Raw genomic sequence first — 12,442 nt, forward strand, 5'->3', positions numbered from 1 at the left:
TCAAATCTCCCAAATGCCAGTTGCAAACACCAGCTACAAATGGATCTAGGCAAGATTCAGTAACATAATGACAATACAGAACTAAAAGAAGTACAAAAGAAACTAATTTCTACGTATTATATTTCCTCTTGAATTAGACTTTATCTGCTCTAGTAGAAACACCGTGGTTCTAATATCTTTTCAAATTCACTGTAATTTAGCCTCAGGTTTGCATTTGACACAAGCACATAAGAGCCAAAGATCATCACCACTACTAAAGCATCCAAAATTAAAACACAGTCCTTCCTTGGTAGTTAGTATGGTACAGATCAGGCTAACCAGCATACTTTGGAGATGCCTAATTGTTTATCAAGGGTTATGCTAGATATGGAACTATATTCATGGCATAGTGCTATTAGAGTTCCCAAGCAGAAAGAACATAAGGAAGGAAACATGACCTTACTGCAGACACGCAAGACATGCAAACATTTATGAAATAAAAACTTCAAGAAGAATCTGGATATAACAGGGACCTCACAAAAATACATAGTTTTCATTTTGAGCAATGTTGTTATTGTTAGGTATACCTTTCACAGAAGCTGTCCGTGTGCAGTTGTATAAAATGGCTAGTTCACCAAATGCTGTCCACACAGGTATTGAGGATAGCAGCTTATTCTGCTGAAAGACTTCCAGACTGCCCTCTGTCAAAAATCATCAGGATAACAGGTATTAAAAACTGTGCTCAACTGCACAGAGTGAATGGAAAACAAATCAATATATTTCTGACTTTGCCACTCCCTGGAACACAGGAATGGGAGCAACGATGCAAACAGTGCTTTGAAACACACACAACACAAACCCGTACAGATTTAGTTTTTTGTAAATGTTCTGCTAATCTACAAATTTGCTCTCAAAGGGAGGGCCTTTGTAAATTCTAATGGGATAAATCTTGGCTACAACAAACCAGTCAGTAATGGTTCAGATAGTCTAGTGTGGTGCAGACAAACCCAAGGTCTTAAAAAACACAGTCCACTGAAGAAACTACTCATGAGGTTTGTCTGTTCATACACATGTATGTGTATATGTGTGCAGAATGCAAAATTAAAAATTAAAATCACATTAAATCTTTCCTCAAGAAATTGTTCTTAAACCTTACTACAAATCTAGCAAAGTCTGAATTGCTTCATGGGTTGTGGCCCAGAAAAAATTTCCAGGTGCACATCTTCTTTCTAATATTTGATCTTTTTTCAAAATGTTAACATTTTGTCTTGCAAGAATATGACTATCTCATTACAAATCCCACCTCCTCTTCCTCTCCCAGCACCATTTATGTTATCCTAACACAGATACCATCTTTTTTTCAAACTAATCCATCTTTATGAAACCAGAAGACAGAAAATGTTTTTCCAACATATAGCAGGATGCTTCTGGATTAAATATTCCTGCCTCAACAGAACATACTCCTTACAGTGTGAACTCCAATTCGTATGAGTCTCTGGGCCTTTTAGTGGTCCAAAATTGACAAAATATGCAAATTAATTTTTAATGGTGAGATGATGAAAGAGACAAGTGCTCTCAGGAGCAACTTCCAGGTGTTAAACTTGGGGTCTGCTACGACTGATCTGCAATTTGAGATTTGTGTGTAAGCACAGCAGTAGTCAGCACAGATGACTGCAGAGAGATTACTTCAGACCTGTTGGCATTATCTTAGGAAACCTTTTTTATCCTAAAGATTTTTATTTGCCTTGTTGTTTGTTCGACTTTTCCCTTTTTTTTCTTCCTCCCCCCACCTCCCCGAGAAAAATCCAAACAGGTCTTTAAAAAAATCCCAAAAGACCTTGCAGCTTTGAGAGCAGTAAATGCAGACCTCATCTCTCAATTTTGCATACGCAGAAAACTAGTATAAGCCCTTATGAATGTTGAAAGCAAGTTTATTTCAGAAGTGGTTTCACCACTGAGAAGTTTTCTATATTTTAAATAATCCCTGTTCTTTCTTTTGAGAAAAAGGGCTTGGCTGCACAAACAACAAAAAGGATTTGCTTGCCTCTAGCTTTTTAGAAGTGAAAGAGGTCATGAAATAGCATTAAATCAAAATTCAAGTTTCCAAGGTGCTTTTTGTTTTTCTCACTTTGTTTCATAAAAGTCACAGGTAAAACTTGCATTGCCCTCATCAGGGCCAGCATAAATTATTTAGGAGCACAAACACCATCACTGTGGCTTTCTGCCAAAACTTCCGAACTACTTTCCTGTTTCTTGCACTTGTGTGTTATACAAGCAAGCAATATTCACCTTTGAGCACAAAAATGTGATTGCCGGGTTCTCCCTGCCTGATGATGTAGCTGCCTTGCTGAAAAGTTCTTTCATACATACATTCCACCATATCTCGTGTCTGGTGAGGCTCCAGTCTCTTCAAGAACTGATTTCTGTTTAGGGCATCTGTGATAAGCTTCTTCTCACTGGTTGCAAAGAAAAAATGAAGTTTAAAATACCCAGCATGGTTGTGGTATATTATTCACCAAGCATTCATTCCTCTCAAGATGCTCCCCCTTATTTCTCATACTTGCACGACCAGTACCACTGACAAATATTCCAATCCTTGCAGGATTTTACAATCCTCGTGGGAAGACAGGCTTCCCAGAAAGTTTTGCATTGTTTCTTATGATATTCCTTCCCCATTGCATAACTCAGGTATGTAGCCCTGCTTATCTGAAGGAAAGAAATGGGAAATGTGTGTCTTCACATAGCACTGCCTGCATAGGATTGCCAGCTTTTCTAAGATTCTAAACTAATTTTTTCTAACATCCAGCAAAATCACAGCACCAATGATATGAAAGTCAACACCGATTGAACTAAAACCTCATCAAGAGTTTCTCTTTGAGTTGTGCAAAGATGCATGTAAGTTAAAGTATGCAAAAACATGATTAACAGGTGCTGTTTTTTATTAGGAGAATGTTAGAAGACACTGGTAGTGGGTAAAACGAAGCAATTGTAGACGGGTGTGGCTGAAAAATGACTACAAAGTACTTCCCTTGCACGGGTAAAAAACATTGATCCTGTGGCATTCCCTGTTTATAGCTACGAAGCAATCTGATTTGAACATTGTTCCAAAATTCACAAAGTCCAGGATGTAGGAGAGGTGTGTGTGGAGGTGGATGGTTAGTGCTGAACCTTTCCTGCACCACTCTTTGCCTTCCATCCACATCCCTGAAACTCTTCCTACCCCTACTGTGCTCACTTCCTTTGCACAGAGGACAACAAACAGCATAAATGCTACTATCTGAGTAAAAATCCTGTCTAGGTTGGTCAGGAGGGATGCCAAATATTTTCTTAAGAATGACCAAACGTGGGAGAATCTTCCCAAAGCAGGCCCTTTCCTTTACTGCTTCTCAGAATTTTTTGACTATAATTGGAAGTTGCCAAGCTACTCTCCATGATATTTGAAAAGACATGGCAGTCAGGTGAAGTTCCAGGTGACTGGAAAAAGGGAAACTCTGTACCCATCTGACTAGAGTCAGATCTGTCAGAGCCCTGAGGGCAGTAATAGGCCTTACCTACACTGCTCAGCCTCCCTTGGGACCACCACACATCCTCTGCCCATCAGAATGCATACTCTCTTAAAGCTCAGATCTGGGCATTCAGTTCTTGTCTGGGCTATGGTATAGAAACAATTGATTTTGGTTTTGTCTTCTGGATGGGTATTGGCCCAATACTGTAAGTACTTTTTTTCTCTCTCTTGGTCAGAGCTTGCATCTGATTGCTTCTTCTGGGGGACTCCTGATGGACCCTGTTATCACCACCCTGCTCAGCCTACCCTGCCCAGACCTTGGGGATGTCATCCTGATTAGTGAGGGAATTGTCTGTGCTGTAGTAATCTGGTCCACTTACTCCTGTGGAGCAATCTTGTTCTGGTTGCTCCCAGAGACAGCCTCTGCATCGTTTCCTGTCTTCATAAATACACAGGTATGAGAGAGTTGTAAAAACAAGAACAGTCTATATTTGAGTTGCTGGTGGAAGAGTCCAGTGACTGGACTTTAAGAAGAAGAAAACAAGGGAAAATAAACAGTGGATGAATTCACTAATAATAACTAACCAACTGAGACAAAGCAGGCTATACACACCTACTGGGCAATCTATGAGTTCTCATTGACTTGTGTATGTCCTGGGTCAAGGGCTTCCTATAAAGCAGTGCTTTGAATCCATGTCAGAAATGGACACAATCAAACAACTGCTGCACTAACAGAGCTTTTATGATTAGGTTTCCTTTACTGCTGAAATGAAAGATGAATTCTGCCTGTAAGTCCCCATATTCCTAACATGTGTGTAAGGAAGTGGAACAAAGTCTGCACCCTGATAGCTTCTGAGGCATTTAAGGCCTACTCTTGCTTGTATTCGTAAAACAAGGCAAGGCTATCATCAAAACTAGGTTATGTGGGAAAATCTCCTGAGGACAATCCAGGAAGGAACAACCATAGGGCAAGTAAATACAGTTAAAATGTTACATATAATAACTGAAAATAACTAAAGGCAATGAGATGAAGCAAGAAAATAAAATCAAGTTAGCTATGGTAAGGACTATGTTTAGAAACAGAGATCATAACTTAGCTTCTGATGAAAGCAACAGGGTTATTGGAACATAATCTCTAACTTAGTTTTCTGCTAAAACCAAACTTGCTAATTTAATTCAGCCTGGCCTGCATCATGCATACAATGCTGCAATAAAATACAGTAATTCCATATTACCAAATACTTAAAATGCGTAAAAAAATCTTCCAGAACTACATAGGAGACTATGCTGTTTCCAGGAAGTGCAGTTGGCCACAGAATGAAGGACTCATGAGTATGGTAACTATAGCTCAGGCTCTCGAATCAGTTGCTTGCTCACTTCTGGGCATCCAACACACTAACAGTTTTCCCTTCATTTCTCCTGTACCTGCTCCACTTTTAAGAATGGCTGCTGGAAATAATTAGATGTCCTGAGAAGACAGAAGGCATGTAGTGCAGTACCTGCATCGGTCGCTGTCCTTATGAGAACTACTAAAAAGGTAAAAAGGGGGTGCACAGAGCCACAGAATCTTCTTGTACTGATCTCTTGGTCCCACCGTTAGTAGGACTTTTCTTCACTGCCCAGGGCGAGCTTTGCCATAGCATCCTTCTTCAAGTTTTGTTCCCCTACCTGCTGTTAGCTTTCACAGAAATGTTCCCCCTGCCTCTTTCAACAGATTCCCAGTCAAACTCTAGAAATAGCACCTGAAAGCCTAAGAATACCTTTTTGTGAACAGGATTGGGAATTTATTCCCATCAAAAGACAGATGTCACCTCACCTCACAGGTGCAAGGGTACAACATGTGTTTTGCTGTGCAATGCTTTCTCTTAATATACCTTTCTGCTACTAATGAGAGATTTTTGGCAATCTGCTGGCATTGATTGATAAAAGATATCAACGTCAACAGTCAAGATAGTTCCTCCCCAGCCCATAATGGTTAATAACAGAACTGGGTCATGGTGCTGAGCCCATAATAGGAAGGGACTTGATAAAGGCAGTTTAAATGCTGCTGATGGTAATAGCATTCTCTGTAAAGACACAGAAAAACAGAGAACTATCCTACAGATAATGAGACACCTGCATTGTTAACACTGCAAAGGTTAAGAGCTTAAAAATATTTTCCATTTGAAAGATTTTGAGAGATCTGCTCTCATATACCATGGTAAAACTCTGAAATATTCAGGCTTTAGTTAAATTTTCAATGCTTAAACTCCCATTAAGGAAAAAACCTCATTTTTGAAACTGAGATGGATTTATCCAAGTTGCTCAAGAGAAGAAAAAACATGAAAAAACATCCACTCATATAGGAGAGATAAGAACCATTGAAAGCTTCTAAAACTTTCATTAAAATCAGTCATGCTGAGATACTCCCAACAAAAACATGGCACTTAAAACCCTACTAAATGAATAGCATTAAATTATGCCATTTGTTTTATAAATATTTTTAAAAGGGATGGGTGACACTCTGGACAATGCAAATTCAAGGACATAGCATGGAGCTTCCCCTCCTTCTGAAATAACTGCATTCACAACTGTGTACCAACACTGTGCAATTATCTTATGGAGAAGTGAGGCTTCATTAAGTCCTTTCTCTGTAAAGAAGAGGCAGCCATGGTATGAGTAACTCTAAACACTTCCACAGACACTGTTAGGCTAAAGAATCAGTATTTGCTAGTTACAGTGGACAGAATTCTGTAGACAGAAAAGGTGAGACTTCATTCTTACATGTATACCACCTGTCTGAACTTGATCTACTACAGTATTTACTGCCTAGGTAAGGAAACTAAATGTACCTTTCAGCATTTGGTTGTCTCAGTAGGAAAGTGATGATGTTAAACAAGTGTGTATCACAGGCTTATCTAACTGAAAAGCAAAGTAGTGCATAGCAGTACAGTTTTGTGATGAGTTTTTATGGCTATGTTTGCTTCCAAAGTATTTGGAAGATCAAATGATACTTTGCCCTCTATCACATCAAAAGATGATGTGCATTACATTTAGATTGCTTAAGCTGCAATACTTGGTTTTGTTCTGACTGCTGCACTTAGCCAACCAACTGGCTCTTTCTTGCCTTTACTCCTCATTGCTGTTACAATTCTGTCTCTGAAAGCACCCTAGAAAACCATCTGGTGGGCAACAGTTCAAGGATCGCGTCAAGGAGAAGACAGATAGGTGATTACAAGCAGAACACTCCTAAAACAACCAGTGATTTAAACTGCCCAGGTACTTGTGATAAAATATTAATGCAGTTCTCTTAGTCTTGTGGAAAAACACTGCTAGCTGAAGTTCTCAGCGCTTTACGGTGACTCAGGCAGCCTTTCTGATTCACAGGACACACTCTAATGTGTAATGCTGGGCATGATGGATGAGAAATCAAGTCTCATAACTCTCAGATGTACTATGGCACACTCATATATGCCACGATTTTTTTAACAGAATAATAAAGCTCCCTGCAAATCTGAGGCACTTCAGCCACTAGCTGAAGTCCAGACAGATTCTGGCTACCACCATTTTAAAACAGATACTCAAGTTTTGTCTACATTGCGAGGTCCTAACGTTTAAGGATACCAGTCTAATACATCTGTCCACAAGGTCAGCTGCAACCACAGGTATTTCTGGGTCTTCCAGAGTCTAGAAAGCATAACTGGATTCAATGAGGAACAAGTAAAATTCAGTTTCTACACCATGACTACCAGAAGCTGGAGGGCAGGAGGAAGCTAAGAGGACAATCACACCATACAAAGTATTTCATTGCATTCTGCACCAGACCGAGTTGAAACTGCACTGAGAAACTTTGTGCACAGCTCAGGAACAGTGTCCATATTGCATTTGGGAGAGCTGAGCTGGGGTCACCTGCTCCTTCCCAAGCCATTCATGCTGGAGGATTAAGAATGAAACTGGGTGAAAGTACCTTCTCATCAGTGTTCCAGAGGACAGCTTAAGCTGCAAGCACTAGGCAAACCTACACCTAAGAGGCTTAGGTCTAGCCTAGAAGACACGTAGGCTCTGCTTAGCTGGCTGTAAAGATAAAGCCCAAAGAGACTGTAAGAGTCTCATCTAAAATAAAGAGCCTGCCCGCCACTCCTCATCTGAAGTCTGTGGGACACAGACGATTCTTGGTTAAAGAATCACACAAACTCAACCAGCATCTCACTATCACAGCGACAAAGCCTATATGAAAAAGATGGTTACTTTAATCTGGATTTATCATGAGAACAGTATATCATTGTGATAAAAGTAATATCCTTGTAACACAATCATATAAGTCCTCTGAAATGAGCTCACCTGGAATCCTTTCGGACCGTTGCTTTTTCAAGGGAAAACATGGCTTTCCTGCTCAAATCATACAGCCGTGTTGTCGGCTCTGCAGATACACCTTCCTTGGCTCCTGTCCTCCTACTGGCAGAAACTTTCAATGGAGAAGGTTGAAGAGAGCGCTCTCCTTGAGTGCTAACAACATCCTGGAGCTTGTTCAACTGTGCACACTTGCTCTGAAGTTCCTTGGTGAGTTCTGCTATGACCTTAGTCTGCATAGCCAGTTGTTCCTGAAGCTCAGCAACATGACTTTGACTGTCTTGCAACTCCTGGTCTTTTCTCTTCAGCTCCTTTTCCAGTTCAAGTATCTTGCTGCAAAGAACATCAGCTTGCCCATTGATCACACTGATGCCTAGGCATGGGTCCATCAAAAACTTATGGTTGGCAGCACAGCCAATAGCGAGATTTGCTACATGTCTGTCTGGCTGCCTCAGATGCTTGGGTTTCACTACTCTATTCCCCATTTTGTCCAGAGACCTAGGTAAGAAAATAAATTTGCAGTTTTATTTCACTCTCCAAGAAGAATAAAAAATAAAATAAAAATCATGGAACGATAAACAATGACTTTAGTACTTAACTGGCAGCTGAATTTGCCATATACAATTATAGTAAACACAGTTGATTGCTTTCATCTTTTCCAGTCCTGCTAGTCAGTGTAGTAAAGGGCAAAGAAAAGAGGTAGATAGAGTGGTAGAGACCAAGCAGAAGATCTGATGGCTAACACTTCATTTTTGTGAGTCAAAGGGATGTGTAAGTTCCTATCAGCCTAACAAAGACAAGACAAACAGCAGGAAGCAGAAAAGCTTGTGCTCAACTGCTGAAGCAAGAAAATTGTTGGAGGCAAAAAAAAAAAGTTGGATCACTTCTCCATTGAGGAATAATTTTTGAGTACACAGACTAATTTAACCAGTGGCTGCATACCAGCCTGACATAAAGGATATGTGCTTATTAAGAATAAGTGTTAAGAATAATTTTTGGGAAAAAAAATAAGGTTTATGACCATACTGATCAAAAGAGGAGTCTAGCTAGATTGTTACTGTCTCCAAACATAGCTGTAGGGAGATGCCCAGGAAACGGTATCAACAGAATGAGCATATAGGCAGCTAGACTGAAATACTCTCTGAAATTTCAGATTTTCTGGGCCTGATATGTTTTATTTAATCCTCAATGAACCTCTAATCCTAGTACTTGTCTCAGTTCCCTTCCAACCCTTGTAAACTTCTTATCTGCAGACCATGGCAGTACCTTAGTGAAGAGTTGCACAGGTGTGCTCCTTCCATGAAGAACTATCTCCTTTTATTTGTTTCTTCCAGTACAAAACCAAGGATGCCAAAATGAGGAAAAGCCAGTTTTAGAAAGACTTCTATTAATCTCTTCCCTATGATTCTGTAAATTTCTAGGCTAGTTTTCTGCCTGAGCATATGCCTGAATTCTTTCCCAGAATGACAAGTTTTTCCTCATACAGACATCACTCCAAAAGTTTGACCAACCCGGCTGTCTTTTGCTGATTACAAATTTAGGACAGCACAAGAGTTAAACCCAACTTACCCCTATGAAGGGCAGGCAGCCAGCATAATTTCTGCAACTCACTTCATAATTTAAAACTGGCTCGTATATGTTAGTGTAGCAGTTGCTATTGCTGTCAAGGAACAATTATCTTTTTATGGGGAATTACCTCCTTCCATTGGCTACTCATGAAAAGTGACCAGGCAAAACAAAAAGGTCCTGGGCTCCTGAGAACAGCTATGCTCCCAGTACTTGCTGGAAAGAGAAGCCTTCAGTAGATTTGCAGTGACCCACCTTTTTCCTCGGACACCACCTTTGGCATATTCTACTGTATCATTTTAAGAGGAGCAAGGAAGACGTGCCAGCTGCTTTGGTCAGACTGTATTAAATGCACAAGTTGATGGGGAAAAAACTAATGTTACTTTTGAGACTCTAGTGTTCAACAATCACTAGCCCACTGCACCCCAAAACCAGTCTTGGGGAGCAAGGCCTGCCTATAAATCGCATCTGTGCACCACAACAGGGCCAGGTTACAGTTTGGTTTAGCTCATGCCTAAGGAGACCTCCACCAGGAGAGAAGGAATGAGCTTAAGGCCATATTGTTCAGGCCTTAGCTGCACATAGAGCTTTTCCCAAAACCCCTGATCAGGCTTCTGTACAACTGTATTCTGTTATTGCAGAAAACTACAGCACAGAAAATACCTGCCTTCCTTAGATGAAGCACAAAATTGTTTCCTTTGACTCTGATTTTTGCCTTATCAATAAGCTACTTTAATAAGTTTTATGAAAGTATTGGTGCACTAACCAGGCAATCATGCTGCTATTGTGATCAGGCATGAGGAGGCCCAAAGTAGCTGTTTTTCTGTCTCATAAATGCAGAACAACCTTTTCAGGTTGAACGCCAAGTGATATGGTTTAAGCTAATCTCTTTTACCATTTCATTGGAACTGAGTATGAACATGTCCCTGACATGGTACACTGATCAGACAACAAGAAATAAATTTGAAAGCTTCAGCAATTACCTTTACTGGTTAGCATAACCATACTTATAACAGATCCACCATTCTGTTCTGGTTTACAGCCTTCATATGGGTTAGAACAACAGCTGAGTTACATTGCAAATCTAGTTTTCCTTAAAACAGTCTTTCTTCTAAACTCCGTCTTGCTTATTGTGACTTTGCATAATATTTTTCTTTTGTCCCAATTTCCTGGATGCATTTTGACAGCTGGTGCCTTAGCTTTTTAGCAGTGTAGTATGTCAGAAATAAAGGCAAATCTGTACTGCACAGGAGAATTTAAACACATTGCATATCAAGGTACCAAACCAAGTAACTCTGAAGAGGGACCTATGTATCACTAAACATGGCTTAACCAAAGATCTTAGCTCAGCATGCAACCATAATGAAAAAAACAAAAACAACCACCAACAACAAAAACCAACAAAAACAAAACAACAAGAAACGTAGACTGTATGTTACAATACAGAAAGTAGAAATGAAGATTATGGGAAACACACCATCACACACAACAGGGTAGTATTCTCTGTTACTGCTGTCACTGCAGTGCCAGTCGCCACATTTCAAATAAAGGATATCACACACACTTTAAAATTATCTTTATATACGGCAAGGTGACTGCCCCAGGGCACAGAAAAACCTGCAAACTGGATGGTATCCAGAAACAACAGCTTTACTGTGTGATGATTAAAGTCCATAAGATATCAATCCTGCTAAAGTGAAAATATTAGGAACTTCTGTCTCCTCATTCCATATGCACAGTTAATTGTCAGCGTAGAATGAAACAAGCCATTGGATTGGCCACTTGTGTAGGAAACTCACGACCAAGTATACGGCAGGATTGAAGAAAACACTGACCGGTGATTTTGTTAAGTCAACATCACATTAGCCAGTTCTAAGACATAACTTGAAACCTCACGCCTCCGAGCTCTGACCAACCTCTACCCCCAGCTAGAGGTAAAAAGCAAAGCCAGAGCATGCACTGTGTTTCACTACAGTGCATCTCACACGCTCTTTCGAGGTCACTGGACAGACGCGGCCAGGGACCGGGCAGAGACAAAACCCACGCCGGGGAACAGAGGCTGCCCGCGCCCGCCGCGGGATGCTCACGGGGTGCTCAAGGCATGATTAAGGGGTGCTCACGCGATCCAGCGCCAGCTGAAACGAGGTCCACTCCAGGCCCGCGAGGGGCGGGCGCTGCCTGTCCAGGACCCCCGCCCGGCCCCCGCCCCGCCAGAGCCCGGCGTCGTCCCGGGGAGGCCGCAGCTCCTCGGGGCTCCCTGGCAGCCTCTCCCGGCCTCCCCCGCTCCCCGCACGCACCCGCCGGCGCCTGCTCGGTGCCTGCTGCCCGGTCCCTCACCTGCGTGCTTAGCTGGCCCCGGGCCCCGGTCCAGGACGGGGCTGGGCGGCGGCAGGGACGGAACGATGCTGCCTTGGAGCCGGGCTGGGCGGTAACGCCGCTCTCGCCGGCTCGCAGCCCGTCATGGGCGCGGGGGAGAGGGGCGGGAGCGGCGATGCCCGCCCGTCTCTCCCTCCTCCTTCCCTCTCTCTCTCCTTCCCTCCCCTCTTTCCTTTTCTCCTTCCCTCCCTCCTTCGGCGGTGCGGGGGCTGTGGGGGTGCTGCGCTGTCCCCCGCCCAGGGAGGGGCAGGGGCTTGCAGGGCGTGGGGAGCCTCCGGTGCGGTGGCCGGGCTCGGCAGGGAGGCGGACACCCCGTGGCAGGCGGGCAGGGATAAGCCGAGCTCCTCAAGGTATTCCACTTGGCACAGAGGTAAATGCAGGGCCCAGGTCGGGCCCGTGCTGACAAGTGTTTGTCCTGTTTGCTTTTCGCTGCCCTATGGATAGGTTTTGGCGTGACTGTCGGGCACACAGCCGTAAAGATCCTGCAGCCCTTGTAATCTGCAGCTGACCCTTAGGCACCAGTACGCAGCTCTTCTGCAAGGAACCTGCTTGCTTCCCGGGGTGTGTCCTCACTCGGGCTGGAGCACCACGGCTCGCCCCAGAGTAGAGCATTACCTCTGTGCTCAACACTGACTCTTGGTAGAGTACAGGCTTCACAAGGGCTGTTCTCTCCTGTGCTTATCTTTA

At 42.5% G+C, this 12,442-nt stretch overlaps 1 protein-coding gene across 3 annotated transcripts in view; it reads right to left on the reverse strand.

Moving 5' to 3' along the window:
- PRKG2 (protein kinase cGMP-dependent 2) overlaps window positions 1-11,837 on the reverse strand; it is a 29,496-nt gene extending 17,659 nt beyond the window's left edge. For 2 of the 3 annotated variants that reach the window (XM_050327356.1, XM_050327354.1), the window contains exons 1-4: window positions 11,717-11,837; window positions 7,805-8,311; window positions 2,269-2,435; window positions 567-680 (exon numbers count right to left, since the gene is read on the reverse strand). In XM_050327356.1, the coding sequence (XP_050183313.1) occupies window positions 567-680; window positions 2,269-2,435; window positions 7,805-8,298 (775 nt within the window). In that variant the 5' untranslated portion in view covers window positions 8,299-8,311; window positions 11,717-11,837. The other variant, XM_050327355.1, reaches the window with a different exon arrangement.
- Window positions 11,838-12,442: the final 605 nt, after the last annotated feature.

This window comes from Myiozetetes cayanensis, unplaced genomic scaffold (assembly GCF_022539395.1).
Source record: "Myiozetetes cayanensis isolate MyiCay16 unplaced genomic scaffold, myiCay2020 scf33, whole genome shotgun sequence".
Classification (NCBI taxonomy): Eukaryota; Metazoa; Chordata; class Aves; order Passeriformes; family Tyrannidae; genus Myiozetetes; species Myiozetetes cayanensis.